The sequence below is a fragment of the Nasonia vitripennis genome, chromosome 5, assembly GCF_009193385.2.
Source record: "Nasonia vitripennis strain AsymCx chromosome 5, Nvit_psr_1.1, whole genome shotgun sequence".
NCBI lineage: Eukaryota > Metazoa > Arthropoda > Insecta > Hymenoptera > Pteromalidae > Nasonia > Nasonia vitripennis.
Window position 1 is genome coordinate 15964540 of NC_045761.1, and position 13446 is coordinate 15977985.

At 44.3% G+C, this 13446-nt stretch overlaps 1 protein-coding gene across 2 annotated transcripts; it reads right to left on the reverse strand.

Annotated features, from left to right (window-relative positions):
* Positions 1 to 426: 426 nt before the first annotated feature.
* Positions 427 to 3635, reverse strand: NV_30081 (orphan G-protein coupled receptor). Of its 2 annotated transcripts, XM_008206971.3 has the most exons (8): positions 3182 to 3635; positions 2131 to 2432; positions 1956 to 2050; positions 1732 to 1882; positions 1494 to 1650; positions 1306 to 1433; positions 1004 to 1231; positions 427 to 936 (listed from the first exon to the last, which is right to left on the reverse strand). In XM_008206971.3, exons 1-8 carry the CDS (start codon positions 3270 to 3272, stop codon positions 721 to 723), a joined length of 1368 nt encoding a protein of 455 aa, XP_008205193.2. In that variant the 5' UTR covers positions 3273 to 3635; the 3' UTR covers positions 427 to 720. The 2 variants fall into 2 exon arrangements, with proteins under 2 accessions (XP_008205193.2, NP_001161194.1); NM_001167722.1 differs by lacking the exon at positions 3182 to 3635 and having other exon boundaries at positions 721 to 936.
* Positions 3636 to 13446: the final 9811 nt, after the last annotated feature.

Consider the following 13446-nt stretch of genomic DNA (forward strand, 5'->3'; position numbering starts at 1 on the left):
ATTCTCGCTGCTATCTTAATAGAACGACGTAGAGATAAGTCGAGTAATAGGTCGAAAAAGTCGATTATAATCGGGCGCTATAAGTATAGAAGTTGCAAATTTGCAATATTTTGGATCTTAATACACCGCGTAATAAATGGTACCGCTTCATTATCGTATAACCGATCGAATAGCTCGGCAAAGTGAGTTACACCACTCGGGAGGCCGCTCGGCCATTTGGGGTTTGCGTGCATGAGCAGACGGCGAAACTAATAACACTGTGCTCTCTCGCGCGCGCGCGCCACGGCAACTCTTGGCAAACACGCAATTACTTCTCGATCTTGGCGTAAGTTGTGCTACCGCAGATTACGGCCGAACGTGTACCGCCTTCCCGGTGTATCGTTTTTTTCTCAGAGTCGTCGACTCTACAATAATCTGCTTCGTTGCTCTCTTTACTCGCTCGTTTATTAAATTAGCAAAATTAATAAGGATAGCGTAGGGATATTGCGCTTTTCGGAGCTGCAGCATAATTCATTTGGCCTTTTCTTGTGTATTTCACGAGATAATTAGACGTTCGGAGCATACGTTTGATTGTTGTGCAATACACTATTCTTTAGACACATAAATTCCAGACAGCATAACTAACAGAAATGTTACATGCTCTAATTATAAATAAGGCTTAGATTACTATCGCAAACGATGCCGCAATTTACTAGATAAACAGTGTTATAAGCAGTAAGATCAAAAGTAGGTATTGAAATCCATATTTTTAAATTCGTCCCTGCTATTTGTCTTATTGAGCGTATTGAATCGAATTTTATTCAAGGTTTCGGTGCTGTGGTGTCTTGAAATTTCTGTCTGAATCTCTCTTTTCACTTTCCACGTATTCCAAGCCCTTCTGATCTCTCGTTTGACTTCGCCGTTTGAGAAACAGTATAGAGCCGCGACTATGCATCCCTAAAAACATTAGAGTTCATATCGACTGCATTTTTCATATGAAAAGCAAATAAGTACGTATTCTTACCTGAAATGAGCATATCAATCGCACAATTAGCAAGAAAGCGATTTTCGTTTGTTGATCGTCGATCCACGGCCAAATGCCATAAAGAATGTCATAGGTACCAAAAAGTGGTACAAGCATTAGAGAAGATTTGATCCATCGCCAGTAGTCCATTCTTCTATGCGACATGTGTGTGCTCTTCATTTTGATGAAAATGATTCTCACGTTCAGTATAAAAAAGCATAGATTCACCTGGAAATTCACAATCGTGTAATCGCTTGACTTTTGCTAACATAACATTATCAAAAAGGAATAATATGATGTACCAAAACTATAAGGAGTATTGGAATAGCCACAATGTTAATCTTTATGTCAACGTCGACCCAGCAAAAATTCGTTTGAGTGGAATATATGTGAACAAGAACCCATGGTATCATCACTGTTAATGGCATCCCTGCGAACAATTTATTTGATAAACGCCTATTTTTAATACATGATGAATGTACGGTCTTACCCCAGCCAGCCAAAATGTGCGGTATTATGGTAATATATTCTTTGTAAGGCGCTCGAGATATGTAACTGTAGAAATACCAGCCTTCAATTAACAACCAAGTAAAAATAGTGAGCTCAAAGTAATGGCTCAAAGTCATGAGCGTCCTGCAGATGTGAGACTATCATAAAAAAAAATATCTCTTTGTATTTTTTTTCGTGTAAACCATTATATTTATAAAAAGAAACTTCAAAGTACTTACGCATGACGCATCATAACCGTGTGAGCTCATTAGAATAGTAAAGTATATTTTGCAGCCATAAAAGAAATTTTGAGTGAGGGACATTAAAGACTGTAGCAACATGGCTGTAAATAAATTTATGTGAACCTTCACTCGCGTATCCTGCAACTGCCTGCAGCAAAATATAGGAGAATCATTAGTCGGTCATAAGAAGCTAAAATTTAAGCCAGAAATAAAATATTTACGAGAATATTGCGAAAATAGACAGTGCGATTACTAGACTCAGGATCGATATTCCATATCCAATTTGATCCAAAATAGAGAATTTTTCATGCCACCACTAATTTAATATTGAAATGCAAAATTAAATGTCATATTGGTCATTTTTTATTCCAGTGCTTATGGTTATGCAAATCTTACACTCAAGTCAACATCGTCGACATCATCTTGAAGAGCCAGAGTGAAGAGATAGACGATATCTCCAGCTCTGCCACGCATAAGTGAACACTCTCCGTGTTGCGCGGGACTCCACATGCCCACTGTGATATTGGAATCGCTTATCTCTGTAATATTTGCCGAGCACCATCTGGTCATTGTTTCATTTTGTCGTTCCGGTAGAGGACATGGGATATGGGCTAGAGTTGAGCTAGGCGTCGATGGCCAGCAATAACTGCCGTCGAATTCGGGGGGACATGCTAGTCCTGTCATGTTGCTTGCAAGATCTGTATTGCAAATTTTATGAATTGAGCTTTGTTAGTGATGAAAATCAAGCAACGAAAATTCGTCACTGATTTAATGAACAGTCTAGCTTATGCAATAATAGGGAACAGATATGATTTTTAAAACCTTTTTTAAAATAAAGTTAAGGATAAATCTTACACAAAGGTACAAGAGTCACGATTTTTACTGCAATATTTGTTAAGTAATATTGTTTTGAAAATTCGGTTTCCTAATGATACGTTTAAACAATTAAGAGCTCATGTGATCAATATGGCAGCGCGAAGGATGAAAATACATATGGATGTATAAACGCATGTAAATTTTAATACATAAAATAACCTTATTGTTTTCTCCAAAATCATAATATAAATGAGAGATAATGCTTCAAAATCAAAATAGATTCATGATCACTGAATTTATGTACTCAAATGCCCGTACGTTAGGTTAGGTCTTTATCCTTTGAGCCGCCATATTGGAGAGCTGCCGTTTGAAATTAACTACTCAAACATAAGAATTTTTAATTAATCATATTAGGGCCTAGAGGTATTAAATCAGCAAAAAATTGACGCATAACGTATTCTTATGCTATTTTCTACTGTATATAATTATTTATATGTATATAGCAGAACCATGTATGTTCCCTATTAATAAGAAAATAAAAATTTTAATTCAATATTCAAGTGCTTAACATGCTTATTGTCAAAACTTGCGGGGTTTAAATTAAAAAAAAAAAACAATGTACAATACTTACAATATTGCAGCAGTTTATTACACCTGGCTTCTTCTCTGTTGACTTGCTTATTAAAATTATTCATCTCGGCATAACAGTATACCTGATACATTAATAAACGATAGTGTTTACTAAGAAACTAAAAAAAACTTGTATCACTGCAAATACTTAAAAAAATATCTCCTTGCGCGCAACTTGACCATCTCGTGATGTTGTATGAAAGCGCGCGGGAGTCCAAATGTCACCACTCGAAAGCTGAAAGCGCAATTGCGTGAGATAAAAAAGCTTCATAGACGATTACAGCGCAGGCGCTTTGTTCTCCTGACCAGGTAGTTCTTATCAAACGAATACGATCAAATCTTATTGCCTTTTTATAGAACGCAGATAGTTGAGCTCCATTTTTACCTGTATCTATTTTTAAACTCACGCAAATTTGATGTATTTTATAAATACATACGCAGTTTTAAATAAAACTATCTGAAGAACTTTGTTTTATCCAATCGAAATACTTGTTATAATAATTGAATTGAAAATCCAGGCTCGTCTCCTTTTATTCGAAACATAAAGTAAATTCTAAATCCTCGTTCCAACAACGAATCTTTTCAACTCCTCGCGGAAATTATACGGTTCCATTGGACAGTTCGCGACGCGCGTAAATTCGAAATCAGAGGCGTCTGACAAGGGGACAGAAGAAATAACGTCGCGCAGCAGCCCAGCCAAGTCGAGAAGCCCGGAGAACAAGTATAAATACAGAGCGCGGTGCATCGAATATATTAACGCCGCGCCGCTGAAGTGTCAGAGTCGCGTATGAGGGAACACGGCGCTTGATATATTGCCCGCAAGCGCTTAGAGCACGTTTGCGTTTCGAGACAATGCTCTCGAGTGTGTGGGCAGCCTGAGTCTGCCCAGCCGTTTGCCGATAGCATCGCTTCATTTGCGCTGTACTTTAATATATACGCGCGTACATACACATACGTGTACACATAGGAAAAGAGAGATGTACCGTCGGTGTATGTATTGGTACTTTTTCTCGCACCAGCGGAAATTACCGATTTCGCCGCGAGGGCGTTTTATAATCTGGGCGCGGGACGTGTGTATGTGTGTGTTTATAATGATACTGTACGGCTCGGCGGAGAGCGCGTGCGCGATTATGACAATGAAGATTGCTTTTGAATGGACCGTACCTGCCTACCTGCCTGCCTTTATTTAACGTTATTATAAGGCCGTGAATCACGGGGCTGCAGTTAAGGTGTTTTATAATTGGGCTATAAAGCTGCTTTGAATATGCAAACATTTAATGGATTTTGCGCTGTTGTTCTCTGCACTCGCGCGCGACGATTCCGACCTTTTTACCCCGGTAAATGTGCACTTGTATGCTAATTAATAAACTACCTTTGTATTAAAATAGATTGCAGAGTAAAAAGCAGGTCCGCGGGGATGGCGACTCGAGGCGAGATTATGCGGAGATCTGCCGCCCCAAGTTATTTATTTACGATTTACTTATTAAGAGATTACAGCAGTTTTTCCGCCTGGAAAAATCGCGATCTCCGCGAGCGAGCGTTTAAATCACTCGAGCGCGCAAATAGTAATAATAGTCGCAAAGTCTCCGGTTGTAATGCGCGCCTGGCGTTTCGTAAGCGATAAGGGATGAAACTTATGGCTCTGCGCGCGAGCTGTCAAAATAAATCTTGTAAACACCAGTGCTTTTCAATGAGATACGCACGCGCGCGCGCGAGCGAGGATTTGTACCATAGGAAGTAATGCGCGCCGTATCTGCCACGCGCGAGCATAAACTCCTGTCTGCGTCCGCATACGAGTATTTAACCGATGATAACTTGTAAACGTCGTAATTAGCGAATGCTAACATTCGCATTGATAGCATCGTTCGTTTGTTCGTCGAAGGGTCAGTCATTTGAATAAAACCAATAGGATAACTGGCTGTCGCTGAAAAGCATTCTAATTAAGCAGCAGTATTTTTGGTTACTGCACTTGATATGGTATTTTTATAAATAGATGCTGGTGATTTCTTTATTTGAGACAGAATTCAACGATATCAACGAATTGGCTTATTATTTTGAATCGGATCATTTATTTTTACTTTTTAATTCTAGCATGGGATCGATACCAGATGTGGAACTGTGGCGCCACCAGCACGTTTGGAACTATCGCGGCTCGAAGGATAGGAGCCTGACGCTGCCATCGTTGGAACGCTACGTGCTCAACAAATCTTTGAACTCTCACAATACGAAATTATGTCTTTAGCGATACTAAATTAGACATATCGCACTTAAAACAATCATTGAAGTCTCGCAGTCAAATTGTTGTGCTCCAGCATTTTATTTTTCGTATTATAAGAGTTTAACGGTGCTTGAGAGTGCGGCACTACAAGACGTTGGTAAGCCCACCTTTCAATATTTTTTCCGTAAATTTGATAACTTCTTTCTTAAAATGTCTAATTGTTCTGGCTGTAGTTTAGGGACTTCTGCATCGGATCGAGGTCAGCAAAAGAAGCAACGTACAATGAAGCCTTTAGAACTTCAACAACAATACCAAGAGTAACTTCTTTATCAGATTGTGCTTTTAGAGAGGATTAAGATACAATGTCAAGGCTATTTGACGTTAGTATTGTTGTTAGAGTATAGGTGTTATCTTTGTTTTGTACTAGCATGTGTGATTATGAGCTCGCATTCGGACAATTGCTAGGTAGCAAAGAAACTCATGTTTGTATTTTCGATTGTGGATCGCAGAAGAACCTTAAAGTTTACGTCCATTCTTACGACCAATTGCGATAGATGCCATTATCTTTCACGTATGTTTCTTGGAAAACGTTCTTTTTTCTAAATACTATTACTACTACTAACTGCAGGTTTTTTCATGCTTCAAAAAATATCATGGATTCAATGATATTTTAAATTACTACAATCAAATATCAAACCATTTTCGCATCGAAATCACAAGGTATAATCACAATATTTGTTCAAATACTTCTTTGCAAACGATATTTTGTAAATTGTCCTAATCCACTGTATCATTTTCAACGAACACCTTACTAATCATGTAATATGTAAACAGAACAAGATACAATTGACCATGTGGAAAAAGTGGTCTATAATGGCCATAATAGAACAGCTAAAACAATAGGATATCGTCTATGACATTATAATATATCTAATAATGAAGTACGTTCTCTCGAATCTACAATATACTATTTTTTGTGATAACGACCACACTTATCCGCATTTAGAGGCATCGTTTAACTTTTTATTGCTCGCAATAAGGGCCAGACGAAACCTTATAGGCGACGGAAGCTCGCCTAAGGCGAACTATCATCGGAGGCGTCAAAATGCTCGTCTTTAACAGGCCACTCGTGGAATTGCACGCTATTTTAGCGGCTAGTATTAATTTTCAAGGCAGCAGCAGGAGCAGCAACCGACCTGTGATTTCGAGCGTTTTTATGACTCAATTGGCTTTTACGTCTCTCTAAAGGTTTTCTACTGCTGCTTAAGTCGCCGGACGTACTTCTGCAGAAGATCGAGAAGATCTACGGTCTCTGGAGGAGGGCGTTGCGCGCTTGCAATTTATCGTTTACCTCCTGGAAATGTTGTTATTCAATTTTAAACTGCAGACACTTGACAAGTCTTGCGTGTTGAAAAGGCGATAATTGCGGTCTGCCTTGTATAGTCCGCAATAAAAATCTTTCTTGGTCATATAAATCCAATTTAACCGCAAACATCCAGCAAAAAAAGCAGTTGTTCTCATCGTCCTCATTAAATCAATACATACACGAATCCTTCCTACTCCATATTCTAATTCGAACACGTGTTCTCCCGTTGTACTGTGCCGCACAATCTCCCTCTATCTGTTATACGAGCGAGAGAGAGAGAGAGAGAGAGAGAGAGAGAGAGAGAGAGCCTCGCGCGTCGCGACAAAATTCGCTTCACGTAGCGCAGCTCAGAAAGTCTCTGTCGACGTTTATATACATCCCAGAGTGGAAATGCGGAACTCGTGCGCAGTATGTGCATATACGTGCGGTATATGTACACTCGGGAGAGAAGATTAACTTGCCCGTTGCGGACTGCAAGGATAGCGGAAATCTCTCTCTTATACACTCGCGAGCGAGTGCGGCCGTCGCAGCGAAGCAATAAGAGCACTCTTTGCAGCGAATGCAAAGCAGGACACACAGGCGACAACCAGACGCTTTAGACTCGAGGAGACAAAAGACACGCAAAGTCAAAGCGATCGTGCAGCGATAAAGCCGGCTAGATTTATATAAACTACAACGGCCGGACCGCGGCGACGCAGAAAGATCCGTCTTAAATCGTGTAAAAGTGCAGCGGCCGGCCGAGAGCTATTTGAATTAAATAAACCACTTTATCGCGTACGTACAAATTCATTCGCTTTACAAGATTATTCGCTGCGACGACTAAATCAACTTGTTCCGCGCGTTGCGCGTTACAACGAACAATTATAAAATAACGCCCCGGTGTATATTCTTCTCCGAATTTTGACTCGTTTTCAGCCAATCGACTCAAATCACACACGGATATAGAGCGGTGTACGTTGAGCAACCGTTGTAACGTAACGAGAGCAGCCGGCTGCAAGGTAATGCAGCGTATATTTATGAAAAAGGGAGCCACGCTGCGGAGCAGTTTGCCTGAAAAGCGGCAGGAGCTCGCGCAAGATGCCCGGAGGTTCCCATTGTGTCCGCCACTATGTACGCGCTTAATCTAGATCGGAATTGCCTTTTATCGAATCGCTCTCGCGCGCTGCGAGCATGCGGGCCCAGAGCGTTTATGCGCGTATAGGTTGAAACGTGGGCTCGAACACTGGAAAGATCGCGGGAATAATGAGGGAAAAATTGGTCGCGAATCAAGCATACGTTGGATATTTTCGCGCGCGCAACTTCCGACGCTTGAATATCTTATGTGTATGCGTGTTTTGAGTCACCGAAAGGAATTCACCCAGAAATCGCATCGACCGATCGAAGAATAATTAATGCGCAATGTTACAAAGCGAATCGGCAAAAGCCGAACGCGAAATAGAGCGCGGCCAAAGCTAGAGCGATAGCTATAAGCAGTACCGGCAGCCTCAAGAGGAAGAGAGAGAGGGAGAGAAAAAGAGGCTCCCTGTGGAGGCGGAAAGTATCACCGCGCATAGCGAAAACAGGTTTTCCAGATTAACTTACACGTCGCGCTGCGGCGGCGGCAATCGATCTTTTATAAAACTCCCCGCGCGAGAGCGCGCGCCGGCAGCAATGCGGCCGCCACCTGAAAATATATGAGACCGGTTGCCAATGATACAGAATCGATCATTGTCCTATTCTATTAAGCCATTGAACTCTTTTGACATTGTTTTACAGGATGCACGACGAGTGATTGTCTGATCGCCCTGTGTTCGTGTGTACGTAAGCGTTGAGACATGCCCGCACACACTTTCGAGAGCGCAGGGGTTCGGCTGCTGTCCGCGAGAAAAAGTAGGCCACGACAGGTTGCAAAACAGACGCGCGAAAACTATTCGCGCGAGCTGAGAGATCGATCTGCGCTGGAATGCCTCGACGTTCGCTCGAAAAATTATGTGGGATCCGTCGCGCGCGGTTTTTAGATGGATCGCACAATTTCAGATGCTAATTAAATGAAATCGATTGCCATCCTCTGTGCGCGAATTGTAAGTAAACGTAATACAGGCTCTCCCCGCGATGTCGTCTCTGCTATTTAAATGCGTCCGTACGTGTGTTTAGTGCTCGACACCACCCACCAGCGTGATCGATTCTGGAATGAATAATTGGCGGCGCGTTACGTCAGGCGAATAGCGTTCGGTATTTTGCTTTGGATATTCCCCGGAACAATTACCGCAAAAGTCGATGTTTGGCGAAACTCTAAAAAAAGCTACCGTATCGCAGTCCGCGCGTCGAAACTCGCGGCGAACGAAACGCAGGCCTGAATAGATTAGACTCTTACCACTTGGGGGAAAAAAATACGAGAGGCAATATAGCTCCGGACATTATGTACACGAATCCTAGCGGAATATTTTGATTTCAGCGCAACGAAACCGATAACACAAGCCGAGCGTGAAATTCCGTACGAATGTCAGTGTGTGTGTATCGGGAAAAAGGTCTGAAAAGCAAGCGCGCAATTACCGCTCTAATAATCGTCTTATCTCGGGGCGGCACGTTTGTCGCCTTCTCTCAAAGTCCCGCGCACAGACAGACCGTCTGGGTTACGTAAGTGCATCCGCGGCTCACGAGTCCCTCTCCTGAGCTTATAAGTATATGCGCACAGTGTCCATGTCCGCGCACACGCGAGTCGAGATTAATAGATTTATGGGCCATCGAGCTCACGCACTCGCGCGGACTAATCGTGGTATTCCGCAAATTGCGAGGCGCTGCGTAGACCGCTATGGAATGCCTTGTGCCGCCGCTGCTCTTGTTTTCCGCGCGCAGCCGAGGGGAACAGAGGCGAGAATCGACTTGTCGAGAGGGAGACATGAGTGTCAGGGGCTCGAAGCCTCGTGTCGTTCACGCGTCGACGGGCATTTCTGTAACTCGCCGCTGAATGCGCAAATCGGGGTGGATATGACTTTGACTTTACACAGTGGAACTCGACTTCCCGTTTTCTATATGAATCACACTTTTTCAATCGTTGCAGATAATTAGCGTGTAATCGCAAATTAACTTGTGCAAACACTTGGAAAACATCCTCTCCATCCGCCAGTCCACCTCGCTTATCATGCGCACACGCACATTTAAACACGCGTAAAAAGTAAAAATACCTCGGCTCACGCGTGTGCTCGGCTAATAGCCCCATTCAAATTAATGAACTCGATCGATTCGCTTTTATGCGCTTTTTTCTCCGACGCGTATAAGCTCTGTAAAGAGAGAGAGAGAGAGAGAGAGAGAGATACCGCTTGGCCTAATGTATAATTGCCGGCGATTTCCATAAATCACGACTGCTATCCCCCGCTCATGCGCCCGTATTTATGCGTGTGTGTGCGCGCACGAGCGCAGGACTCTGTGGCTGCTGCTTTGCATTGAATTCGCGCGAGGCGCCTCGCGCTATCGCCCTCGCGGAGATTAATTTCTCGCGAGCCCTCCCACATGCCACCCTGCACGCATTATCGCTGCGCAGCGGAGAAGAGAGACCCCCCCCCCCTCCTCTCTCCCCGTCGCGTTCGAGATTTCGTGCGTCCGCGGCGCGAATAGATATGTTTAAATGCGCTCTATACTAATTTTTGCCGAGTACGCGAGTCGAGAAAATAAAAGGCGGAGTACGAAAAATGAGAAAAAGTCGAAGCGTTATACGTGGCCGATAAGAAGGCATAAAATAACCATATAAATTGCCCGTACACTTGTGTCGCCAGACGACGACGACAACGACTAATTCAATATTCAGCGAACGTAATCAAGGAACATTTTTCTATACGCTCGCGCGGTTATAAGTCTGCCGCGGCGTGTAATATATTGCTCCCTTATAAGCACACAGGCGCGAGATACGCCGCGGATACTTGAATTTCGTCTCTTAACTTGTCTCGGGGGCCGGCTTTTCCGACTTGGCGACACATTGTGCGCGCGTACGTGCGACTCGCTAATGAACTCGCACAACACCTCGTTAAACGGCTGCTATACGAGTGCGAAGACGGCCGGCCGCCTGCTTATTAAGATTATCGGGCTGTTATTATGCCAACGCCGCGGTATAACTCCGGCTTTTTCCTCCTCGTGAACTTTATCGGCTATCGATATACTGCCGAGAGCACTCGTTGATGGTCGAAATTGTTAAATTAACGAAAGTCCATCTTCGTGCGGAACCTGCTCCGGAATTCCGGAAGCGTTAGCTCGTACACTGCAATCCCTCTCTCTCTCTCTCTCTCTCTCTCTCTCTCTCTCTCTCTCTCTCGGTGCAGCAGCGCTATTTATGCCTTTTGACTCTCTCATATCTCTCCCGCGGCGAAGATGCAACAGCCGCTCGAGTAGTGTAGGCATTACAACTCCATAGGCTGTTGCGTAAGACTTGACGATCCGCCGCTCGGATGGATCCGCGAGCAGCGCACGAACTGGTCTGGCCGTACGTCAGAGCATCGAGCGTATAACTAGTTTGCCACACGGCGCAGTGCACTTCTCTATACACATACATGCACGTCGTATACATATGCGCGAGCGACGTTTGTGACCCAGGATCACGTGGGAAAATTCACGAAGTAACCCGCGACGGCTCGTTGTTGTTCTCGCGCATTTCGGCAGGTTCTCGCGATTCCGAGAATTTCGAGTGCGTTTTCTGATTAAATTTGAAATTGTAATTAATCCGAAGAGGTGTCGTAACTCTCCTACTCGCGGCTTTCCCGAGAAACTCGATAAATCAAAATCATGCTCACACAGCGATATCTCGGTGCATAAGGGCCATTATATATCTCGCGGTGGCAAGGGACGACGAAAATTAATATGCGAAGACGCGTAGTGCGGAAAAATCGTCGCGCGCGGGACGTATAGAGCGCGCATTCAACGGCTTGGAAATTTTAACTGTTCTAATACGCGCGCGGCCAGGAAAATTGGTAATCTACGATCGTTTCGCGCGCATACGTAGCGGGAGAAGCTAAGTGGTATCTATCACTTCGTCCAGCGTCGTAAATCTTCCGCAGCGGCCAGCAGATGCAATTAACCAATAAGATAACGCGCGGGTGCAATACACTCGTCCCCTGCTGCGGCTGCTGGCTGTTGCGGAAGTCGGAGCTGAGTTTGTCCTCTGACTCAAAGCGCGAAATTCAGGTTTGAAAAGCGAAAATGTCATCCCTTTCAACGACGAACAATGAGAAAATTTCCCGCCAAAATAGCACCGTCTATCCACATGCATCCGCGCATTGTATATATCAGCAGCACTGCACACGCGCGTTGAGCAATGGCCTCGCGTTGCCCAATAATTCTATACGGCGACGTCTCACGTGAAATAATAACATATGAAGCTGCCGGGAGTCGGGAATAAAAATCGGCCTCGCGCTCGCGCGCAGATAAATTACGCCAAGTGCGCGCGCGCTCTGGGAAGCGACGCTCGCGACCGTATAAATTTCGCCGGTAGTTATGGCGAATAATTACGTTTTCTAATTCCCGGCGCACGAACGCAGCTCGCGCGCGCACGACATACCGCAACGGCGGCTGCCGCACACAGAGCGAAAATCTACCCGACCCGATACAGATGCGCATCAGAGGATGCAGGATCGCGCGGATCGAGTCGAAAAAGCGCCGCGCACGTGTGTGCAGCGGATTGTTTTCGAACTTTCACGTAAAGTGATTGTTCGCGAGGACCGGCAGCGTAGATCCTTTATGGTGCATGAATGCTTCGGTAATTAAATTTATATCGCATCGACGCTCAGCCGTTATTCACCGCCCCCACCTTTCGGCTCCTCATTTCTCTTTTCTCTTTTCTGCGAGAGAGTAGCTGCCGCTGCTGCTTCTTACGACACATGCGCCATGCTCTTAATAGTCAGCAGGCACCGCTTTAGAGGCTCTAAGCTGCATTAAAATTGTTTTCCGACTACTGAAACTCGATACGCGAAATTCAAACTAATCTCGGACGAGAAATCGGCAGGTATACTTTTCAGCGGCGAGGAAGAAAAAAGTCAAAAAATAAGTTGAAGTATACAAGGGGGGGGGGGGGCGGTGGAAAAGTAAGCCATAGGCGAAGTATATTACACGCGGCGAGCCGGATATGGGAATCGACATCGCTTAAAAACGTTAAACAATCGTTCCGCCGGCTAAGCACGCGGACGCGGCCATACATAAAAGCAGACAATGAATAAAGCAAACGGCTGCGGCTGCGCGAGTGCGCGCGTGAACAGGTATTAAGTACAATTCGTTGTCACTTATTTTTTCCCACTTTGGCTCAGCCACCCCCACTCGCTCGTTCTTTTTCTCGCGATTATTATTGGCGAACGCCAGAGGTACGTGTCAAATTACGAATACAAGCACTTAGAAGGGGGTCTTATACATATACCCGCAAACGGCGAATAATCGACTATCGGCACGCACGCGCGCGCCGTTTCAATAGATTGTGTCAAATTGATGCCTGAGAGAGAGCGAGTTGGCCGCTTATCGGCCACAGCGATCGATATATACATATAATTGAATAAATTACGCGCGGGGCTTATGCGCGCGAATAAACGTGCATAAGCGCGCGCGCTTCGGCATATTACACGCAGCGCACAGGTTGCTGCCGTATGTACCGCGCTGCTATTGTTAACAATAGGCAATGAGAGAGTATAACGGAGAGCAGAGGAACATAAGGCTGGGGTATGCGAAATTA